Below are 24,279 nucleotides of genomic sequence, written 5' to 3' on the forward strand. Positions count from 1 at the left end.
GGCACAGGAAGGCTGGTGCCAGAAGGGGTCCCTAGGTGAGCGAGCCGGCCCCGACCACCCTCTCACTGGGCCCAGACCCAGCCTACTTGAGGTCTGGAAAAGCCGCCCTGCGGGTCTAGAGCAGCACTGTCCAAAAAATATAGCATGAGCCAAACGCAAGCCCTGTGGGTGTTTTCTAGTAGCCATGTTTAAAAAAAAAAAAAAAAAAAAAAAGTAAAAATAAACAGATCAATTTTAATAAATTATTTTATTTAACCCAATAATGCTCAAAATACTTCAACATATAAAAATTAGACTGAGCTCTGTTACACTCTTTTTTTTGTACTAAGTCTCCTAAGCGAGGTTTGGGTTTACATTTGCAGTGCATCACAGTTCAGACCAGCCACATTTCAAGAGCTTCAACAGCCGTCATGGCTCGTGGGCCGCCCACTGGACAGAGCAGGTCTAGAGCGAGTCATCAGACCTGCTAGGGGAGTGAGCAGAGGACAGGGCTGCTGCCAGGCTGAGCTCTTGGAGCTGCCCTTGGCACAGGAAACCCCTGCCCTATGCTCCAGCTCTATAGATGCCCTTGCAATCTTTTTTAAAAGTCCTTTATTGAAGCAAAACTGTTCCTGCGAGTAAAATTCTAAATACTGAGAACAGAGAGCAGCGCAGCTCATACTGGCGAGTTGGCAGCTTGAGCTCCCCGCCCCCCAGCGGCCCCAGGGCCCTGCAGAACACACAGGGTCTGAGGGGCGTGTGACAAGCACTGCTTTTGAAAATTCCAAATGGAAGCTCAACCACATAAAACCTTCAAACAACCATTACCTACCACAGAAGCACCAACCTCACCATGAGAGAAGTAGGTGCGAGGGTACTACATATATGTGCCCAGGCCCCGTCCACGTCGCCTTGGAAGGACAAGGCACCTGAGCGCCATTCCGCACTGCAGGCCTACCTCAGGCCCCCCACTCTGTCCCACACCTGAAGGTCTCCCATGAAGCAGACAAGCAGCACAGCTCAGGCAGGTCTAGAGGGCCACACAGAGCTGTGCGCACGGACTGGAAGCCCTCCGGCACTCAAGAAAGGACACTTTCTGAAAAAAAAATTGTTTTTATTGGAACTCATCTGAACATCAGATATACCTGGTGTTGGTTAGCAAGAACCGTTTGTACATTTGATATTGATGGTGCCAAAACCAAAACAGTGACTGGACATGATGGGGAGAGATGTTGAAAACAAAAACCTGATTTTGGAGAGGAAAATAAAAGGCAGTCAGATTCAGTGAGGATGCCAAACCTAGTACAACAAAATCCTTTTACAAAATATAAATTTATTCCAAAAACCTGGAAGGATAATCTGAGAAAGGCAAGGAAAGACAAAAAGAGACCAGCAGGAAGGAAGAGGGGGAGGGAGAAAGGGAGAGAGAGAAGGCAGAGAGAGGAAGAAAATGGAGCTGAGCACAAAGCCTTGCTATTTCATCGTTAACACAAAGCATGCTGAACACTGTGCTCTCCCGCCCCTCCCCTCCCCTCGATGTCTACGAGGTAAATAAAGAAGCTCCCTGGGAAGAGGACATGAGGTTGCTCAAAAACCCAACAAAAATTTAAAAAAAAAAAAAAAAAAAAAAACCCACACCCCACAGTCTCATTTCCGATGTTCACTGTTTAAAAAAGGAATCAACCCATCTGCCAGCAGGGGAGAGGAGGAGGGGGACAGGGAGAGGAGGAGGGGTGTCAGACAGCCTGACTTCCCCAGGAGGAAGGAGGAAGGAGGAAGGGAGACGTGTGACGGTCTCCTGGTTGAGAGGGGAAGAGAGAAAAGGGAGAGTAAGAGCAGAGGAGTGGGGCAATTAAAACACGGACGTCTAATCTAGTTTACTATGTTAAAAAGAGCCACATGCACAGCAGGCCCCCGGGGCCCCCGGGGCCCCCGAGGCCCCCACTGCTCCCGTGTGGCCGTTGTGCACACCGGCTCCTGGCCTCGTCCCCATTCCTTCCCGGGTCGGAGCGGAGCTGGGCTGCGGCTGCGGCTGCGGCTGGGGCGGCGGCGGCAGGTCCTTCGGCCAGGCTGTGGAGCCATGGTTGGAGGGGAGTCAGGCGGACAGGCCGTATGACAGGGGAAAGAACACCAAAATGCCTCATTTCAAATAAAAAAAGAAAATAGCAGTCTATACACAGTTGTTTGTTTTGGTTCAGTACAAACAGAATAAAAAGTCGTTGCTGTGATGGGCAGGCAAACACCCCGTTCTGAAGAGGCGGCGAGGTGGCGCCCAGCAGGCGGACCAGGAGCCCCCGTGGCGGGCGGAGCGCCTGGTTGGCGGCCCTCTCCCCGGAGGCAGAGAGCACAGCTTTAGGTAGTGTAAGCCTTTTTCCTTTTATTTAGAATAATCTTTTTTTTCTTTTTCTTTTTTTTTTAAGCAATGTCCCCACTCCCAAGTTGGGCCGGTAAAGATTACATGAAAACTGGCACACCTATCGGCTGGAATACAGATGCACCAAATGAGGATTTAAAAACTTTCCGAGCGAAAAGTAGAACAAAAAGAAAAAAGAATCTCCTAGCATTTTCCCCAAAGGTTTCACTCTCCCGCCACACACACTCTCCAAAGGACCGCTACAGATCCAACTCTGGAAGAGAAGACAGAGCAGCGTCAATTGCGAGGCGGCGGCCACCAGGGGGCCTTCAGTGCCCACAGGCAGAAGACACCGCTGCCCCGCCTGGCCCCGGAGCCAGCACTCACCTATGTCAGCTTCTTGGCTTTGTTGTAGAGAGAATCCACTACTTTACTCATGTTCTGAATTGTTTCCAGAGCAGCTTCATACGTTTTATCTACTGGGGGTTCATCGAAAATAATCAAGACACCCTCCCCCTGGTCCAAGATCCCTGCAGGAAACATAAGGGCAACCCGTGTAAAAGAAGGGATTAGACACAAAAAGTGTGTGAGAAATCCCCACTCCCTGGCTGCCTCATTTCTCCAGAAAGGAGGGGAAGGGAACTCAGCTCCCTGTTCCATTTGTACGTGTTTATTATACACACTCTCATCCTAGAGGTAAGAGGGGCAAGGATCCCAGGAAACCACCAGGTGAAACAAATGGAACATCTTCTCTCGAGATGAGCAAGAATGTGATGCCTCTTCAACCATTTTACCACCACCCCCTTGCCTGCATGACCTACTCACCATGAAATTTCTTGTCAAGAATCATCTGTGATAATTTCCTTTCCACATCGGCCTAAAATCAAAGCACTTGATTAAAGACACCAGTAACCACTAGTCACACATCAGTGACATGAGAGGGTCTTAGGGCAGATGGACTGAAAACAAAACAGCAATAATGCAACCCCAGCTCTGGGCCCATGGTCCCTATTCCCCACTGAGAAGCTGGGGAACTTTCCGAGACCCACTGAGTATAAATGCCAGCCCTTCCACGTAGCCCTTCCCCCACCCCCAACCCAAGACAAGTACGGGGACTCCTTACCTTGGAGAGTTTGATGAGGCTAGATATATGTTCAATCTAAAAGGAAAGGCAGAGACACCAACACTGAAGTTTTACCTCTGCCTCTAACACAGGGGTTGGGGTGGGGATTGCTGTCTCTCAGAATCCTGCTGAGCGTCTCTATAGGGCCAGATTCTCTTTGGCCGTGCTTAGGTCTCTTGTGCCTGTCCATCTGCCTTCATCACTACAGACAATAATCACATTCCTGTCCCACACACCCAGAAAAGAAACCATTTACCACATGGGTGGTGACTACAAAAGCAAGGAGGAGACTGTGCTGAGTACAAGCAAGGGCAAGCTAAACAGCCTCTACCCCTCAGCATCCCTCTCCTTGATTCGTGTTCCCCTGTCAAGAATCCCAAACTCTTGGCGGCCCCTTGCCCAGCAGGCACATCCTATCGTGGATGGGTGTGGGCTGCAGTAAGGATGCCTAGCCAGAAACCTCCCCCTGCCCCCACTGCCAGAAAAGGGCTAGAGACCCTGGGAGGGTTCTTACCTGTACTCGGGAAAAAGGCTCAATGACTCGGATCAGATTCTGTTCCAGTAAGTTGTCATACAACTTGGCCAAGTGCGTGCTGATGATTGGGTCATCCCGGAGCTCTGCCCGGTAATCTGTCAGGGCCTGCCAAAAGAGCCGGTCGCAGGGGTTGGCATAGAGGTGCACTTGAAAGACAAGCTACTCCTGGTTCCCTAAGTGCTCTGCTGGCCCCTGGAACTACATGATTGACTGAAGTTCTGGGGGGCTGGGGATGATGAACTGCCCTGACAGCAGAAGAAAAGGAACATCAAGAACTAAAAGATGAAGCCTCCCAAGGCACCATCTTTCTGTCGAAAAGCTTCATACTGACAGCTCAAACCATGTAAGCCCCAAGAGGGGCTCAGTCTTCAAGTCAAATTCACCACAAATGCAGTTCTCCACATGTATTCCACAGAACAAATAGGGTCTCCATGGGAAAGGAAAAAGAAGCCCTGGCTGGTGTGGCTCAGTGGATTGAGTGCTGACCTGCAACCCAAAGGGTTGCCGGTTCGATTCCCAGTCAAGGCACACACCTGTGTTGTGGGCCAGGTCCCCAGTTGGGGGCATGCAAGAGGCAACCCCACATTGATGTTTCTCTCCCTCTCTTTCTCTCTCCCTTCCCCTCTCTCTATAAATAAATAAAACCTTTTTTAAAAGAATCCTCAGGTTAAATAATAAGAAATGCTGAATTCCACAGCTAGCCCTTGGAATTTTACAAGGAGTGTCAGCCAGCACAGCACGGCTCCACAGTTAGCGCCTTTCTCATCAAACACTAGTTCAGCCCTGCTGTTTCCCCCATATCTGGCCACAGACCTTTTTTTCCAAGGAACCCCTAACAGAAGTGTTCCACCAAACACCCTAAACTTTGAGATACAATTTATTCGTGTATGTGACTTATTTCCCTTTAGTAATGGTCTCAGTAGCCCAGTTCATGTTGGCTGTGCTCTAAAGCATTGCAGGAAGCAAAGCAGTCACACCAAGTAAAGTGAGACTGGCAAGAAATCTTCAGGAAGATGAAGAATCTTACGGACAGTCTCCATCTACAATAAGATTTTCTTCCAGGATCTAGGCTTGTTGTTATTAAGTTGGTCATTGTAGTCAGACAAGAGAGGTTCAGAAAAGAATATGTAAGTCTCACCCTACTGCTTAGACAAGTTTTCCTCCTTTTGCAAACCTTCATAAACACTGAGTAAAACGCTCAAGAGGCAAAGCAAGCCTAGGATGTCATCCCGAGGAAGGGTCTTTTGGCCCACACCTAGATGCACACATCAGACTTCTTCTCCACAGAGGAGAAGCAGACCTTGCATTTCCGGAGCTGAAGGAATAGCTAGAACCATGCATGCCATAGGGAACAAGCACTAGGCCTGGGGTCAAAAGCCGACATATAGTAATAGCCGTGTAACTTTAGGCATCCTCTTTAAATCCCAGATCCCTCAACCGTAAAATGCAGATAATAGGTTTGTCATGAAAAAGGAAAGTGAAAAAAGGATGACAGAAAGAACTTCTGAGACTACAAGAGCACTGTGGAGAAAACTGGATGAATGGTATATGATATAGTTCTGTACTATCTTTGCAACTTCTAGTGAAACTATAATTAAAAATACTTTTTTTTAAGTACTTAAATTCCCCTCTCCTCCACCCATTCTCTACCAACCCAATACCATGCTTACCTTTTCAAAGTCTGCCAGTGATCTGTTCTTGCTAGCCTGGGCCACACATTTTAATGCTTCTGTCTATGAATAAAGAGAAAAACAGTGGAAGTGACCTATTCTACACACCTATATCCCACCAAGTAAGTCTCATAAGCAGTATGCTATGTCCCAACAACCTTTGGCTGCAAGAACGACCTGCCCCACAATTGTTCTTCAGAGGCCTGGGAAGAAAACCTACAAGAATACCACTTTGGCCCTGGCCAGGTAGCTCACTTGGTTGGTTAGAGCATTATTCCAATACACCAGGGTTGCAGGTTTGAGCTCCAGTCAGAGCACATACAAGAATCAAGCAATGAATGCATAAATAAAGTGGGACAACAAATTGATATTTCTCTTTCTCTTTCAAATCAATAAATTAAAACAAAAACTTTAAAGAATACCACTGTGTGCCAACCAGTTTCCCTGTGCAACCTGAAATGAATTAAAAACTACTAGAAATTAAAACGTTTTCCAAAAAGAAACAGACCCCAGCCCTGGCTGGTGTGGCTCAGTGGATTGAGCACCGACCTGCAAACCAAAGGGTCACCAGTTTGATTCCCAGTCAGGGCACATGCCTGAGTTGCGGGCCAGGTCTCTGGTTGGGGGCATACAAGAGGCAACCACACATTGATGTTTCTCTCCCTCTCCTTCCTCCCTCCCTTTTCCCTCTCTCTAAAAATAAATAAAAATCTTAAAAAAAAAAAAAAAAAAAGGAAACAGGTACAAAGGACCAGAAGGAGCTCCTCTTATACCAGCCTAAGTACTTAAACAAGGATGGTGTGTCTTACACAGCAGAATCTAAAAATACTGCAAAGTGTAGTTTGTCCCCAGCATTTGTCCTATAGACAGAACAAACGTTATGAGAAAAGCCTGAACTTAGAACCAAGAAAACCCAAGCTCAGAGTCTGGCTCCCCCTCTACTAGTTACCTGACCTTGTCCTGGACACGTGATCTCTCCTAGCTGGTCTCCTCAACTCTACTTCCAGATAGGGTAGTGAGTCTTTCACTTGAGCAATACCCAGTATTCTTTTAGTTAAAACTAGAAGCTGCTCTGAAACTTTTTCTGGAGGAAGAAATCATCTTATGGTCGTGCCTCTAAAGATACAGTGAGAAAGTCCTGGCTAGTGTGACTCAGTGGAGTGAGCACCAGCCTGTGAACCAAACGGTCCCCAGTTCGATTCCCAGTCAAGGCACATGCCTAGGTTATAGGCCAGGTCCCTAGATGGAGGCGTGCAAGAGGCAACTGACTGATGTTTCTCTCCCTCTCTTTCTCCCTTCCCCTCTCTCTAAAAATAAATTTAAAAAAAATTAAGAAGGCACAGTGAGACAGCCAATGCATCCACTGTTTAGAGACAACTGCATTTGAATCTACAAAGATTAGTTTTACTTCAGTAGTGATATTTCAGCAAAGTACAAAGAAGGGATGGTGCGACATCTGAGGCAACCCTTACGTGGGTCACACTCACAGCTACTCAGGCACAAAAGGTTACCATCAAAAGGGTGCCAAGCACTGAAAGCCTCTTCTTGCACCATATCTAAAATTCAGGACATGAGTGAAGGGTGGGTACGAATATGAGAAGCACTCAGGTGAGTCATCAAAACCTCGTTTCTGCACCAAGAGATCTGATCTCCTTAACCCTCTGAGTGCCAACGTTGCTGTGAGCAACGCTGACAAATTCTCCCAAAAGTGCCAGCGTCGCTCCCAGCAACTCTTTTTTCGATGGCTATAAATGTAAATAACAATGAAGTAATTTGTATTTTATGTTTTGTTCTTTTTTTGTACCTCAGGTTATATATTGATATAACTTTTTCTCATGTTGATCCATATTTCGAATTACGCATGGCACTCAAAAGGTTAAAGCACATTTGCACCAGACCTTACCAGATTTCAACTCAGAGAATTCAAGATTTCACATTCTGCACATGTTAAATATTTAAGTCAGCCTCATGGTAGATAAATTTCCTGCTAAAATTCAGTTTTTTAAGTCCCTCAAACCATCTGACATCCCTAAGAGCACCAAACACTGACTTTTTAGGACAAGAATTTAACAGTACTGTAGTTCCTCCCTATATTGCAGTTTACTTATTGCGGCCTCACTGTATCATGGGATTTTTTTAAATATTATATTTAATTATTTATTGCGGATTTTTCACTATATCACCGAATATTGCAGTACTGTATACGTCTGTTGTTAAAGTTACGTAGGTTTAAGAGTGTAGAATAAATGTAAGGTTCCTACTTTGCAGGGAAGTCTAGAATGTAATACCCACGATAAGTGAGGGAATACTGTACAGGAAATATACTGAATGGGCTTAAGAAAAAGAAGGGCAAGGAATAAAAGTGTAGAATGGAGACCTTCAGAGCACTGGCCCCAGTGAACATCCTGTCTGACAACATGCCAGCCTCAGAATGAGCAGAGATCAGAACTGCAGTCACCGCGTTCCCTACCTGCCGCCCCGCATAGCGAAGTGCAAGCTTCCCGCTCACCAAAGCCTGGACATCTTCTGGGCTAGAAAAAAAAAACAAATTTTGTCAATTGCCCCAGAACAGTATACTTGTAAATACAAGTTTAAGTGAATGTCTTTTTCTCATAATTCCACTGAGAATCAGCCCCCACTTCTAAGGCCATATACTGCTCACACTGCAAAAGCCAGGATTTCTGCACTCTACAAAAAAGCTCAGCACCGAGGAGTAGAAAAACTCCAACATTAAAACGAAAGCCACACCCTGGTTGGTGTGGCTCAGTGCATTGAGCTCCAGCCTGCAAACCGAAGGGTCACCAGTTCAATTTCCAGTCAGGTCACATGCCTGGATTGCTGGCCAGGTCCCCAGCTGGAGATGTGCAAGAGGCAACTACACATAAATGTTTTACTCCTTCTCTTTCTCCCTCCCTTCCCTCTCTCTAAAAAATAAATAAAATCTTACAAAAAAAAAAAGCCACAGTGAAACTACGAAAGTAGCAGAATCAATGGGCAGAACGATAAGTATAAGTCAAATCCCAATATAAGATCCAAAAAGAATCCCAGTGAACATCTCATTTATTCCCCTCAAAATGTAAATAACTTCTGTATTACTCTTTATAAAACGACCTGTCATACTTGCTGTTATCCCCTTTTCAAACCTCTCCCTTATCCCACCTCCATTCTGGGTTAGCCCAGTCGGCTGATGCTGGTCTATAACCTATTTTCTGGCCCTCTGTCCTATGCTCAGCAACTCTCTGGACGGGGTAATTGCAGGATGAAAAGAACCCTCCAAGAGGGGCTGGGAAGGAGACTTATACAATCTGTCTCCTCAATTCTGATAAATTAGCAAGTACCAGTGCCCTGGATTACCTTCCATTTTCCCACTCTTCTTCAACCAGCCCCAGAGGCTGCTGCTGAGGCTTTTGTCACTGGCCAATCTCCCTGCCCAAGCCATCTCTGACACAGCAGAAAATTCAGCTGAAGAATCTGAATTCTCATAACCCAAAATTAATGTGCACCTACGTATTGAGCATGATTTTGCACAGCAACATGTACTTCAGAGATGTGATGGCCTTGGGGCTATCAATGGAGTCATAACCCTCAAATGCCTCATAGAAATATGAGTATGCAGTTTTCCAATCCTTCTCCTCTGCTGCATGGATAATACCTGGGTATTGAAGGAAAAAAAAAAAAAAAAGGAGTAAGAACCATATGAAATAAGAGAACCATACAAGATCATGGCTAGGAAGAGCAGCAGAAATCTATCCCAACCCCATCTACTTCTTCATGAGGTTAGAAAAGGATAAAGGACCTGCCCCAAGTCACTGCCAGCTAGTAGCAAAGCTGGGATTCGAACCCAGGTGTTTGGTCTCCCAGTTCTATGTAATCTTGCCAATATAAATTCTAAAGGGGTTAAGACCCAACTCAAAGAGGACCCTAAAACCTGCGTACTGTTAACACCTTCTCCCACGCTGCTCACCCGTATTGCAGTCCTAGCTTTTGGAGCCACTTTGAAAAGGACACATTCACCCTCCATCACATCACTTTCACACATCAGGAAGTTGACCCAAACGTCCCTGCACTACCTGAATGACCTGTTTTTTAATAATATTAACCATTTCATTAAGATAACTTTTCTAAGCTTGACACTTTTATATGTAAGCAGCTTTCATGGAAGGAAAAAAAAATCCAACCTCTTATATTCTCACTTCAGATATCTGCCATTTATGGATGTGCTTTTGCTTAGATGCAATCAGTATAGATTTCACATAATGCCAAATCCATAAACTTAAATGCAGACAGTGCCCTGGCTGGTGTGCCATAGTAGATTGAGCGCTGGCCTGTGAACCAAAGGGTTGCCGGTTCAATTCCCAGTCAGGGCACACGCCTAGGTTGCAGGCCAGGTCACCAGTTGAGGGTGTGCAAGAGGCAGCCAATCGCTGTAACTTTCACACATTGATATTTCCCTCCCTTTCTCCCTCTCCTATCTGTAAAAGTAATTAAAATCTTTAAATAAATAAATATGCAGTTAAACAGTATTTCATTAGACTGCTATTCCATATTCATCCAACTAAATTTTTACTTTTTAGAAGTTGGGTTGCTTCCACTGAGCCTAACTTTGATTGAACCTGCTACTATTTCCAATTTATGCTATGACTTGGGATAATATGAAAATTAGTTATTTCTAGCTTGGGAGCATCTAAGCTCTAAGAGTCTATTTGCCAGTTCTAACTCCCCCTGAGTCCCTCATGAGGTCATAGACCTCAGCCTCATATACTTATTTACCACAGGGCTTCCCAACATTTTTCAAATCAAGGTACATGTAGGAAGTATTCAGCACACAGGAGTAAAAAGGTAAAACTGCTTACACATGACTCCAAGAGATCAATGTTTCAGCATACTTCTCACCTACCTTTCACACACCTGTGTGTCTGGCACACCAGCTGGGAACTTCTAACTTAACAGTGATTTAGTGAGTGCTAAGTGACACACCCCAGTACTTTTATCCTACGCAAAAAGCCTCCCACTCTGAGGCAGAAGGAATTAGATCCTCCTCCCACCATTCTTAAATACAGAGGCATGGAGAAAACTCACCCTTCTCTGCAGCCAGGGAGAGCTCCCTGAAGAATACCCAACAAACTATTAACCCTGCTAAACTAGATGAGACAAATCTCCATTTCTCCATACTTCCCAGTCCAGAGCTAGAACAGACCAGACCCAAACTAGGAAAGTGAGGGGGAAAAAAGTAAAATAAGTCACCTGCTCCAAGATGGGTACATTGTTTTCCCAAACATAGTAGTAAGTAGAGGCCACATTATGACTGTGAGCATCACTGTTGACATGAGGTTTATTGTTTAAAAGAAGAATGTTGCTCAGCCAACACAAGTGTTAAACGAGGGCCTGCCCTGTGCTGAGAGCTGACATAGCTACTACAGAGGAAACAGTATGAATGAGGCCCTGAAGGAGCTCCTAGTCTCAGTGGGAAAGATGGTCACCAAAACAGAAACAAGGAGATCAGTCCCATAATACTTACAAAGAAAACAGACCTTTCATAGGGAAGTCTGAAAGCAAAGGCACTGAAGAGGGTTTATAAAGACATCTGAGCTGGGTCTGGAAGGATGCATAGGAGTTTGCCAAGGGGACAAGATGAAAAGGGAATTTTGAAGCAGAGATGACAAAACATATAAAGGCTCAGAAGCAGGAACACATGAAATCATTTGATGACTAGAAACGAAAACCTGAGATGAGAATGAAAAGAATGCCTCCCTTTTGAATGTCATGTGAAAGTATAATTTAGCCTTGGGATTACAAGGAACCACTGGAGAATTTTACACAAAGAAGTTACACAACCAGCTCAGTGGGTAGGGCGTCAGTGCTGGTTCGATTCCCGGCAGGGCACCTGCCTGGGTTGCAGGCCAGGTTCCCAGTTAGGGGCTTGCGGAAGGCAACAAATCAATGTTTCTCTTGCACAACGATGTCTCTCTCCCTCCTTTCCCTCGCTCTAAAAATAAATAAATAAAATCTTTTAAAATAAATAAATGAAATATAAAATCACAAAATAAAATGATACCACTAACTAAAATAGGAGATGCAGAAAAAAAACAGTTGGGGAGACGGGAGTTAGATGATTTTGGTTTTTAACTTGTTGAGGTTGAGCTATCTATGGGTTACTTAGGTGTGTATGTCCATTATGCAGCTGAAAATCTGGATCTGAAATTCAGGAGAGGAAATTACTGGAGATTTATATGAGAAGACCATTAGTTTTATGTGGCAGTGAAAGCCATGGAAGAGTATGGGATTAGACAGGCAACAGGGAGAACAGGAAGAGAAATGAACTAAGAAAACACTGAGAAACATAGTCAGAAGGAAGGGGAAACGGCAAAATGTGACCAAGCCTAATTAGCCAGGAGAAGAAAACCAAAAAGACAGCAAAGCCAAAGAAGCCTACAGTGTGTTTAAAAAAAAAAAAGCCTAGAGTATTCAACAGGCTCAAAGCCCCACAGCTCTACTCCCCCAAGTCAAAAGTTACAAGGGAGTTACTACTGACTTCTTCTGACGACTCAAGAAAGAAAAGAAAGTAAAGATACTCCCAACTTTTTCAAGAAGCTTGACAGAAAAGAAGACAGCAATTTAAAAAGGAGAAAGAAAGGACTGCGCTTTTTCAGCCGGGGTGGTTCAGCAACTGAGAGGAAGGCCCTAGTGAAGACAACAAACTGCGGACTTAGAGCGGAACAAAAGAAGAGGCAGAAGGACCAGTTCTGATACGCGGTGACAAAGGAGTGATGCAAGTTCTGGAGAGGGGAAAAAAAGAGGGTTTACCTAAAAATGGCCTCCATTTCCTCTGAGAAATCAGGTGCAAGCTCAGCTCTTGACCATGAAGGAAGGGCTTAATAAAAGAGCAAGGGGTTTAAAGAAAGTGCCAAAAACTGGTCAAAGCTAAGTAGTGCGATGACAGCGTCACAGTCAACATGTCATTTAATCCCCACTACTATCCTATGAAGAAGTACAATTTACAGATAAAACAACTAACTTGCCCACAGATAAATTAACTAGAATTTGGCAGAACCAAAATTTCAACCTAGGAAAGTCAGTTTCTAGAGCTATTGCTCTTAACCTCTCGATGACAAAACGTGCCATTTGACACTCACAATACCCAAGAGCCAAGTAGGGTAGACGTGGAAATTAAGGTAACAGAGATAAGAGCTTAACTAGTCTTCAATTCCAGTGCTCTTTCAATAATGATAATAAATTATAACTATTGATGGCAAAAAGTTTGCCTTTTTCCATAAGAGGGCCCTAGTAACACTTATTGTAGTTGTATTTAACTCCATTTGAAATAATTTTGTTAGACTGTATTATAACAACTGTCATATCAGCGTGCATTTTTAAAAACCTTATCAAATTGGTGAATCTGTGTAGCCATTTTAATATTAAAGATGGAAGAAAATAAGCAACATTTTCAGCATATTATGCTTTACTATTACAAGAAAGATAAAAACGCAACTGAAACGCAAAAAGAAGATTCATGCAGTGTATGGAGAAGGTGCTGTGACTGATCAAAACATGTAAAAGTAGTTTACAAGTTTCACGCTGGAGATGTCTCACTGGACGATGCTCCATGGTCGGCGAGACCAGTTGAACTTTAGTGATCAAATTGAGACGTTAACTTGAGAACAATCAACGTTATACCATGCATGATATAGCCGACATACTCAAAATATCCAAATCAATAAAAGTTTGGTGAAAATGAAAAATGTGTCTATTATTTTACAGAAAAAAATGTACGAACTTCTTGGCCAACCCAATAACAAAAGCTGCTGACTACAGGAAAAAGTATTCTACTGCCCATGGGCTCTTAGTCCCAACATTCACACACTCCATCAGGAAACTAATCCACTAAACTCAACTGAAACTGGGCACGGGGGTCTTTTCTTAGCCCTGCTCTGAGGCCATTTGGAAAAGTCTAACATGCTTTACAAAGATCTGCAAGTGACAACAGACGTAGGCTGGTCAACGCTGAAAAGAGCTGCTACCATTCTCAATAGCAACAAAGACAGAAATTAGGGGTGCTTTTTAAACCTAAGTGAGACCTCTCTAGGGTCCTGGCTCTCAAAATCAGGTTGCCTGGCCAATCATGGATAAGCATGTTGTTAATATATTTTAGGCAGTTAACAGCAAGTTAATAGAAGGGGACAGCTACTTAGAGAAAAAGCCTTCTAATTAGTTTCTTTGAAGCTCAAGCCAACTCAGCCAATTTCATTCCCCAATGCCCTATACCCACGAGTAGCTACAGGTATTACCTGACTGCATATCCAAGGTGGCCTGCAATTTAGGGGGGCAGTAGATGGCATTTGCTGTGGTTCGAGCAGAGGTTAAGGCAGCTCGGGCTTTCGGCAAGTTGCTCAGGGCATGGTACGTTTTGCTTTCTAAAAGCTGTACTTCCACCAAAAGGGCTTTGTCATCCATCTTTTTCAACTCCCGCAACAGTTGAGAACCTGAAGAAGAAAAAAATATATGCCCCATTTCTTAGTCATAATCATATTTTCTTTTTCCCCAAACTATAAGAGAATGTTTATTTAGAAAGTTACAGGGGCAAAAGAAGGGCCCTTAGAGCTAAGGTAGGAGAAAGGTAAAGGTAACACGCCTTGAAGGAAGAGGAGGGGGAGGAAAGGCAGGCTGCTCTCAGGAGGGTAAGTGCACCTCCCGACCACAATCTTAATACCTTAAACCCATAACATCTCCCTCTCCCACCCTCATAAGAACACTGAGGATAAACAAACCTAGCTAAAGACAAAAAGAGGTTACCTATTTACAAGAGTTAAATTTTCTGCCCAATGTGCTATCTTCCACAAGAGAAACCGGCCCTGGCTGTTTTGGTTCAGGGGATTGAGTACCAGCCTGTAAACCAAAGGGTCACCAGTTTAATTCCCAATCAGGGCACATGCCTGTGTTGCAGGCCAGGTCCCCAGTTGCGGGCGTGTGAGAGGCAACCACACACTGAGAGGCAACCACACACTGATGTTTCTCTCCCTCTTCCTCCCTCCCTTCCTCTCTCTCTAAAAATAAATAAAATATTTAAAAGAGAGAGAGACCAGCTTTCTTTGAAGCTTCCTGCATTCTAAGAACAATATTAGAGCCAAGAGCCCTATAAGCTCACCTCTAAAATTTGAATCCACCCAGAAAACGCTGAAACTAGTTATCCAGTGATCTCACTTTCTCCTTATCCAGCAATCATAAGACTATATAAAGAAATACCAAGCACTAAGGTTGCTGGAGAAAGGAAAGAGTTCTGGATATACCAATGTTCTCCAAACACACTTTCTTCCCCATCTCAGATGAGAAAACCAAATCCGAACAGACTTGCATCATATATAAAAAGTAACTCAAAATGAACCAGACTTAAACATAAGCACTAAACCATAGGAGTCAATCTTTGTGATCTTGAATTAGGCAATGATTTCTTAGATATGATACCAAAATAATAAGCAACAAAAGAAAAATAGATAAATGGGATTTAATCAAAATTAAAATGTGCTTCAAAGGATACCACCAAGCACATGAAAAATCAACTCACAGGATGGGAAAAAATATCTGCAAATCATATATCTGATAAGGGACTAGTATCCAGAATAAATAAAAAACACAAATAACCCAATTAAAAAAGAGCAAAGGATTTGAATAGACATTTCTCCAAACACATACAAATGGCCAATAAGCACATGAAAAGATGCTCAACATCACTGGTCATTATGGAAATACAAATCAAAACCACAAGATACCACTTCACACCCACTAACACAGCTAAAATATAAAAGACAGACACTATTAACAAGTATTGGTGAGGATGTGGAATAAATGAAATCCTCATAGACTGCTCATAAGAATATAAAATGGTGCCACCACTTTGGATATCAGTTTACTAGTTCCTCAAAAGCTGAAGAGTTACCGTATGATCCAGCAATTTCACTCCTGGGTATTCCAAAAGAAAAACCTGTTCACACAAACCTGTTCACAGCAGTATTCGTGAGAGCTAAAAAAGTGAAAACAATCTAAGCCTAGCTGCTGTGGCTCAGTGGATTGAGCATCGGCCTGTGAACCAAGTGTTGCTGGTTTGATTCCCAGTCAGAGCACATGACTAGGTTGCATGTCAGGTCCCCAGCTGGGGGCGCAAGTGAGAGGCAACCACACAGTGATGTTTCTCTCCCTCTCTTTCTCCTTTCCCCTCTCTCTAAAAATAAAATAAAATAATTTTTTTAAAGTGTTAACAATCTAAATGTCCATCAACTGATGAATGGAAAAATAGAGCCAGAAAAGGAATGAGGTGCTGATATATGCTATGACATGGATGAACCTTGAAAACATTATCTTAAGTGAAAGAAGCCAGTCGCAGAAGACTATATATTGTGTGACTCCATTTATACGAAATTTCCAGAACAGGTAAATTGACAAAAGCAGAAAGCAGACAGACTAGTGACTTCCTGAGGAGCAGGACAGGTAATGGACTGAGAAAATTAATGGAAGTGATAAACAACGGGACCAAGGTTTATTTCTAGGGTGATAAAAATGTTCAGAAAATCATATAGAGGTGATGGTTGCACACTTTTGTGAATATAATGAACACCACTGGATATTTTTATACTTTTAAAGAATGAATTTTATGGTCTGTTAATTGTATCTCAATAAAACTTTTAAAATATTACTATTTATTTGTTTGAACAATATGAAATTGTCATTTTTGCAAGATAAAAATTAATCAGCAACTTCTTCAACTTAATAGATTACAAAATCCATGGTCTTCCATCCGGGAAAAATAGTCCAAGATCTACTCATTAATTAAAAATAAAATTAAAATTAAAAAAGCAGGCAAAGATTTCAGGGTGTTTAAAGACCACACAGGAGAAAGCCTTTAGTCAACCCACTCCAATTTCCATATATATTTGTACCCAATTAATTTATTTGATTTCTTTTTAAAATAGACTTTAAGCATGTTATAAATAGATATCATAAATGTGATATACAGTAAAACACTTGGAATTTGACCCTTTTGTTCTCTAAATTTAAAAGATTAATTCTAGTTAGTCTCTATAATGAGATATCACCTCACACCTGTCAGAATGGCTATCATCAATAAAACAAACAAGTATTGGCGAGGAAGTGGAGAAATGGGAACCTTCATGCACTGGTTCATGGGAATGCAGACTGGTGCAACCACTGTGAAAAGCGGTATGGAGTTACCTCAAAAAATTTAAAATGGGCCCTGGCTGTTGTGGCTCAGTGGATTAATAAGCACCAGCCTGTGAACCAAAGGGTCACTGGTTTGATTACCTGTCAGGGCACACGCCTGGGTTGCAGGCCAGGTCCCCAGCTGGGGGCACTCACGAGGCACCCATGCATTGATGTTTCTCTCCCTCTGTCTCCTTCCCTTCCCCTCTAAAAACAAAATCTTAAAAATATAAAATAAAAAATGGAACTGCCTTGCCCTGGGCAGGTAGCTCAGTTGGTTGGCTGTGGGTTTGATCCCCTGTGGGTTCAATCCCCAGTCAAGGCACATACAGGAATCAATCAATGAACACATGAATAGGTAGAACAACAAAACAATGTTTAATTGAATCACATTATGACCCAATGATTGCACTTCTGGCAATGTACCTGAAGAAACCCAAAACACCGATTCAAAAGAATATGTGTATTCCTATGTTCACTGCACCGTTATTTATAATAGCCAAGTGCCCATTAATAGATAGTGGATAAAAAAGCTATTGGTACCTTTATATAATGGAACACTACTCAGCCGTAAAAAAGAAGGAAATCTTACACTTTGCCGCGACATGAATGGACCTGGAGAGTATTATGCTAATAAGTAAAGTAAGCCAGTCATTGAAAGTACCGTATAATTTCACTTATAGGTGGAATCTAATGAACAAAATTTTAAAAAGAAAGACTCATAAAGACAGAGAAGAGACTGACAACTGTCAGAGGGGAGGAGGGTTGGGGAGGCTGGGTGAAAAGGTGAAGGGATTAAGCAAAAAAAAAAGAAAAAAGAAAAACACCCTCATACACAGAGGCAACAGTATGGTGAGGGGGGGAGTAGAAGAGGGGAAAGGGGGGTTAATAGTGATGGAAGGACACTTGACTTGGAATAGTGAACATACAGTACACCTGCAACCGATTATTTTATTAACCACTGTCACCCCAACAAATTTTTTTAAAATAAATTTTTAAAGTTTTAAATCAATTTTTAAAAATGAATAGTTCTAGTTAGTTTCTTAGAACTTCCAAATGGCATTTTTCCATGACAGATTTCAGTAAATATAAGCCACATTAAATCCTTCTTAGAAGTAGAAAGTATATAAATTATTAACAGGTAACTAATAAAAATAGTTTCCAAAATACATTCATTTAGCCAGCTAGAATGCCTTATTAATTTCTACCAGCTTACTTACCCAAATGCAATGCTTCCTGGTATCTCTTGGTATCAAAGTACAAAGACACCAGTCTTGCCTAGGAAAGAGAAAAGGCATTGACTAATAGAAAGGGGGGCAAAAGCCAAAGACAGAAACCAAAGATTGATAGCCATCAAATTGTTATTGTTAAATATTCAAGTCCTAATAATGGCATCAAATTCAGTCTCAAATAAATTATCAGGTCATGGTATTATCTCCTGTTATGGGCAGTGACTGTTAACTTCGAGATGTTTCTGCTTACTTATCTAAGTTACCAGATATATCTTCAAACTTCAACCAGAGCAACTGCATGACTGAGACTACCAGCAACAATCTTTGGGTGCCTGGATAATACAACGCTGCAGAAAATACTTTCAATCAAATCTGTCTAATGCCTAGAGACCTAAAATCAGTACTAATGTAGGCACATACCTCCAAAGCTTGGCGTAAGAAAGTTCTTTTCTCCGATTTGGCCCATTCGATGCATTCTAAACACAACTCGACCTGCAACAGGGAAGACACAGCACATGCAACATTATGTCCTCACATTCTTCCCATGAACTTTGCTTTGGAATAAATACAGCTTTAATCCCCTCCTTATATGTTACCCATGTTGCTCTATTTAATGCCTTCATCCACAGGGGTTCAGAGTGTAACTTTTATATCATAATGAAGAACCAACTAGGGTTTTTACACACAAATTATCTTTGTGTTTAGACTGCGTTCCTCTGAAAGAGCCTTATTGAGATTTCTTTTCGTTGTTGTTTGTAAATATATTTTATTGATTATGCTATTACAATTGTCACAATTTTCCTCCCTTGCCCCCATCTACCCGGTACCCCTATTCCCTCCAGCAATAACCTCCCTTAGTTCTTAACATCCCCATCTAATTTTGTACCAACCAATTTGTACTTCTTAATCCCTGTACCTCTTGTACCTCTACCTCCATTCTTCCCCTTCCCAGCTGATAACCCTCCAAGTGATCTCCATATCTATGATTCTGTTCCTGTCCTACTGATTAGTTGCTTTTTAGATTCAGTTGATAGTTGTGAATGCGTTGCCATTTTAATGTTCATAGCTTTGATCATCTTTTTCTTACAGTTCCCTTTAACTAGTTCATATAATAATGGCTTGGTGACAATGAACTCCTTTAGTTTTACCTTGTCTGGGAAGCACTTTATCTGCCCTTCCATTCTAAATTATAGCTTTGCTAGATAGAGTAATCTAGGTTGTAGATCCTTGCTTTTCATCACATTGTATACTTCTTGCCAGCCCCTTCCTGCTTACAAAGTTTCTTTTGAGAAATCAGCTGACAGTCTCATGGGAACTGTTTTGTAGGTAACTGCTTTTCTCTTGCAGTTTTTAAGATTCTCTCTTTATCTTTAGCCTTTGGCATTTAAATTAAGATGTGTCTTGGAGTGGTCCTCTTTGGGTCCAACTTATTTGGGACTCTGTGTTTCCTGGACTTTTATGTCTATTTCCTTCACGAAATTAGGGAAGTTCTCTTTCATTATATTTTCAAATAAGTTTTCAATTTCTTGCTCTTCCTCTTCTCCTTCTGGCACCCCTATGATTCGGATGTTGGTACATTTGGAGATGTCCCAGAGGCTCTTTATTCTATTCTCATTTTTTAAAATTCTTTTTTCTTCTTGCTGTTCTGATTGAATGCTTTTTTCTTCCTTATGTTCCAAATCATTGATTTGCACCTCAGCTTCATCCCCTCCACTATGGGTTCCCTGTGGATTTTTCTTTATTTCATTTAGTGCAACCTTCATTTCTGCTATTGCAGTACCCAATGATTTCTCTGAGCATCCTGATAACCAGTGTTTTGAACTCTGTATCTGATAGGTTGCTTACCTCCATTTCATTTAGTTCTTTTTCTGGAGTTTTGTTCTGTTCTCTCATTTGGGTCATATTTCCTTGCCTCCTCAATTTGGCAGCCTCCCTGTGTTTGTTTCAGTGTATTAGGTAGAGCTGCTTTGACTCCCTGTCTTAATAGCATGGCCTATTGTAGAAAAGGTACCTGTAAAATGTGTGGGGCAGAACCTTAGGTAGTCATCAGGGCAGGGCAATCCATTTCATCGGTTTGTGCTGAGGGGCGCTCAGAGAGGGGACAATGCCGCTGCCTCGCATTTATAGATTTCCCAAGAGGAAGCTGTCTTCCTGGCACTTGCCCTCACCAGTAACTTCATTTGTCCCTTTCTCCCCCTGTGCCACCTGTGCGTTCCAGTTGTTGCCCTGGTGCTGAATCCCAGAAGGGGTGGGTCTGCATGAATCCTAAGTCTGTTGCAGGCCCTTTAAGACAAGTCTCTTGAAAATCCTGCAGTTTCTTCAGCCACCCCAAACCCCACTGGTTTTTGCAGCCAGAAGTTATGAGGACTATCTTCCTGGCGCTGGAACTCTGGGCTGCTGGGTGGTCTGGACTGGGGCTGGGATTGCTAGCTCCTGGAGGGATCTCTCCCAATTTCTACCCGCTACATGGGAATGTGGGACTGCCCATTCGCTGCCTCTCGGTTCTTCTCCATTCTTCCTCCTCCGCCCCTCCTAATCATCTGAATGAATGTGGCTTCTCTAAATCATTGGCTGTTACAATTCCATACAGCTCAATTTTCTGACAAATCTGGGTGTTATTTGTTTCATAGTTTATTGTTAATTTTGCTATAGCTATGCACTGAGGCAAAGCATGTTTACCTACACCTCCATCTTGGCTGGAAGCAGAGATTCCTCTTCTACTTTTCCCAGGAGAGATCCAGAATTTCAAACATATGTAGCCCTGGAATGTAGATTTCTATGATGGCTGAGAAATTTCTCCCCGAATAGTAAATAGTAACAGTAATGTGTTAATGTGAATACACTGGTAACAAAGGAAAGAAATTCTCATCCTAAGCACAAATGCCCTGTTCCTAACAGCTGCTTATAAGACTCAAAAGGCCCAGCTGGCTCTTTCCTTTCAGATTCTAAGTGCAACTAACAAATTCATCATCACAAATACAGCAAACTTAGCTCAAGACTAAAGTGAGTAAATAGAAATTAGAATTAACCTAACACTTAACAGGGGCTTTATTTAAAGGCACTCTGAACCCCCATTTCTATCTGCCACCCAAGCAGTGACATAATATACAAAGCAACTGACTTAACATTAACATTCTATGCTGGACAGTCTACATGCCATCAGGTATCCCTGACATATTAGCTTTGACAAAGTACTGATTAAGTATTGCAGGTCCTATATCACTACTGTTACCTTCAAGTTTTGTATTAAAATTCCCAATCAGAGCATAAGATAAAAGAAACAGCTTTCTAGAGAAATATTTTACTAATACCACAGGTTTGTATGTAAATCCAAAGTTGTCTTAAGAGATGTTGTTAGGAGAGAAAAGTTAAGGGATATAATCCAAAGTGAAACATCTTCTGTCTTTAAATCCTAGGCCAAAATACAATAAATAAATGGATGGCTAATATTAAATGGTATTTGGAGGATTCAACACTATGATTCATTGAAACCTTTACAACTCGTTAGAGACCTCTGGTGGCTCTAAACACAACTGACCTCAAAAAGGCTACAAAAACTAAACTGAAAGCAAATCAAGCACAATTTCAGAGTTTTGAGTTACGTACAAGATTCTTTAGTCCTACATACTTTGAAATGGTTAAGAAAAGCTTACCATCAGTTTTACTTAGGGAGCTTTTACAAACAACACAAAAAATGAATGCCCAGGCTCATGACTCAATAGTCTGGAATAGAGATTGGCCACTCTGATGTATATTGCTAGCTAAAAAGTACTAAATTCTACTCCAGAATCTCACCTGTTCCCAATTCCCTGACAGTCCAGATGTGAAGTGACTCACCCAGGATCACATATCAGCTCTGGGACCCGATTTCCAGTGCTCTTTCTATCTCTAAGCAGCTTTGGTAAGTTCAGGTCAATACAGGCATTTCTTCTTGAGCAGGGATTTTTACAAATGAACAGGAACTGCATGTCAATTATAGGGTATACATTTTGCATTATCTAGAACTGTAACTGGTGAACCACTGCTTCAGTTCTTATGAGTATCCTAGAAGTTCATATTTTGCCTCTGTCATTGCCTGGTTGGATTTACAGGCCTGTATCATGTGGCTCCATGTCTGGTGAGGCCCTTCCTTAATGTGTCTGTACATTGCTATTGTTCGTTGTATGTTACATTTTTGTCAACTAGAACCCTTTCTTCCTTTTCCCACTGACCTGCCAACAGCAACCAAGGCTCAACTACAAGAGGAGGATGTACTCAACCCACATAAAGGGCACAACTCGAGGACCCAGCTTGAGTGATAGAGGAGGCTGTGCCACTGCACCCTACAGGACACCTACTATATTAGGCCACACTACCAAGACATGGTATCAAAGCAGCTCTACCTAATACATAAGAACAAATGCAGGAAGGCTGCTGAAATGAGAAGACAAAGAAACGTGGCCCAAATTGAAGAACAGATCAAAACTCCAGAAAAACAACTAAATGAAATGGAGGTAAGCAATCTATTAGATGCAGAGTTCAAAACACTAGTTATAAAGATGCTCGAGGAACTTAGTGAGGACTTAACCAGCATAAAAAAGATCCAGTCAGGACCTGGCTGGTGTGGCTCAGTGGATTGAGTGCCGGCCTGCAAACCAAAGGGTCACTGGTTTGATTCCCAGTCAGGGCACTTGCCTGGGCTGCAGGCCAGGTCCCCAGTTGGGGGCACGCGAGAGGCAGTCATACACTGAGGTTTCTCTTCCTCTCTCCCTCCCTTCCCCTTTCTCTAAAAATAAATAAAACCTTTAAAAAAATAAAGGTCCAGACAGAAATGAAGGATATACTAATTGAAATAAAAAACAATTTGTAGGGAAACAACAGTAGAGTGGGTGAAGCCGAGAATGAAATCAATGATTTGGAAAATAAGGAAGCAAGAAAACAACAAATCAGAACAACAGGAAGAAAAATAATTCCAAAAACAATAAGGATAATATAAGCAGCCTCTGGGACAATTTCAAGAGGTCCAACATTCACATCAAAGGGGTGCCACAAGAGAAGAGGAAGAGCAAGAAATTGGAAATCTATTTGAAAAAATAATGAAGGAAAACTTACCAAGTTTGGTGAAGGAAATAGACATACAAGTCCCAGAAGCAGAGAGTCCCAAAGAAGTTGGACCCAAAGAGGACCACTCCAAGACACATCATAATTAAAATGCCAAAGGTTAAAGATAAAGAGAATCTTAAAAGCAGCAAGAGAAAAGAAATTAGTTACCTATAAGGGAGTTCCCATAGACTTTCAGCTGATTTCTCAACAGAAACTTTGTAGGCTAGAAGGGACTGGCAAGACATATTCAAAGTCATGAAAAGCAAGGACCTACAACCAGGGTTACTCTATCCAGCAAAGCTATCATTTAGAATGGAAGGGCAGATAAAGAGCTTCCCAGACAAGAAAAAACTAAAGGAGTTCATCATTATCAAACCAGTATTATTATGAAATGTTAAAGGGACTTATTTAAGAAGACAAAACTGTAAATAGTAAAATGGCAATAAATACATGTCTATCAACAACTGAATCTAAAAAAACTAAGCAAACAAGAACAGATACAAAATCATGGATACGAAGAGCATTTGAGGGCAAAGGGGGAAAAATTAGGACAACTATAGTAGCATAATTGATAGAATTTTTTAAAACTTTTTGAAATACTATTCTGACCTCATAGAGATGCAAATAAATAAATAAATAAATAAATAAATAAATATTATCATGAAACACAGTTTTGCCAGAAACAAATCAATTTGAAGACTTTTCTACAAATGAAGTTAGTTTATGTTGGGGTTTTTTTCCCAAATCCTCACCCAAGGACATATTTTTTCATTGTTTTTACAGACAGAAACATCTATTGGCCTCCCGTACGTGCCCAGATCAGAGATAGAACCCGCAACCTTTAGGTTACAGGACCATGCTCCAACTGAGCCCCACCAGACAGGGCAGTTTATGATGTTTAAAAGGCATGATTTCAAAGTGGGATCCCTATGTCCTAGGTTTCTGAAATTCTTCATTATTTATTCTATATGCTACTATGCTCTTTCAGATCTTTTACTGTTTACACAAAGACACAGCAAACAATTAGAAATAGAACCAACTAGCAAGTTTTACCCTTCCCTTATACTATCTGACATTTTATATATTTGTTTATTGCC

The 24,279-nt window shown here is 42.0% G+C and overlaps 1 protein-coding gene across 2 annotated transcripts in view; it reads right to left on the minus strand.

Annotated features, from left to right (window-relative positions):
• Positions 1–1,072: 1,072 nt before the first annotated feature.
• The window catches only part of PSMD11 (proteasome 26S subunit, non-ATPase 11), a 32,212-nt gene continuing 9,005 nt past the window's right edge, over positions 1,073–24,279 (minus strand). Inside the window, exons 4-14 of one of the 2 annotated variants that reach the window (XM_090291723.1) lie at positions 18,521–18,592; positions 18,089–18,146; positions 13,946–14,140; positions 9,168–9,312; positions 8,131–8,191; positions 5,661–5,723; positions 3,970–4,095; positions 3,456–3,491; positions 3,158–3,209; positions 2,720–2,862; positions 1,073–2,049 (exon numbers count right to left, since the gene is read on the minus strand). In XM_090291723.1, the coding sequence (XP_090147849.1) occupies positions 2,720–2,862; positions 3,158–3,209; positions 3,456–3,491; positions 3,970–4,095; positions 5,661–5,723; positions 8,131–8,191; positions 9,168–9,312; positions 13,946–14,140; positions 18,089–18,146; positions 18,521–18,592 (951 nt within the window). In that variant the 3' untranslated portion in view covers positions 1,073–2,049. Of the gene's footprint in view, positions 2,607–2,719; positions 2,863–3,157; positions 3,210–3,455; positions 3,492–3,969; positions 4,096–5,660; positions 5,724–8,130; positions 8,192–9,167; positions 9,313–13,945; positions 14,141–18,088; positions 18,147–18,520; positions 18,593–24,279 lie in introns of both variants that reach the window. The other variant, XM_090291722.1, reaches the window with a different exon arrangement.

The sequence above is a fragment of the Furipterus horrens genome, unplaced genomic scaffold (genome assembly GCF_987537825.1).
Source record: "Furipterus horrens unplaced genomic scaffold, mFurHor1.1.pri manual_scaffold_11, whole genome shotgun sequence".
In the NCBI taxonomy this organism is placed as follows: Eukaryota; Metazoa; Chordata; class Mammalia; order Chiroptera; family Furipteridae; genus Furipterus; species Furipterus horrens.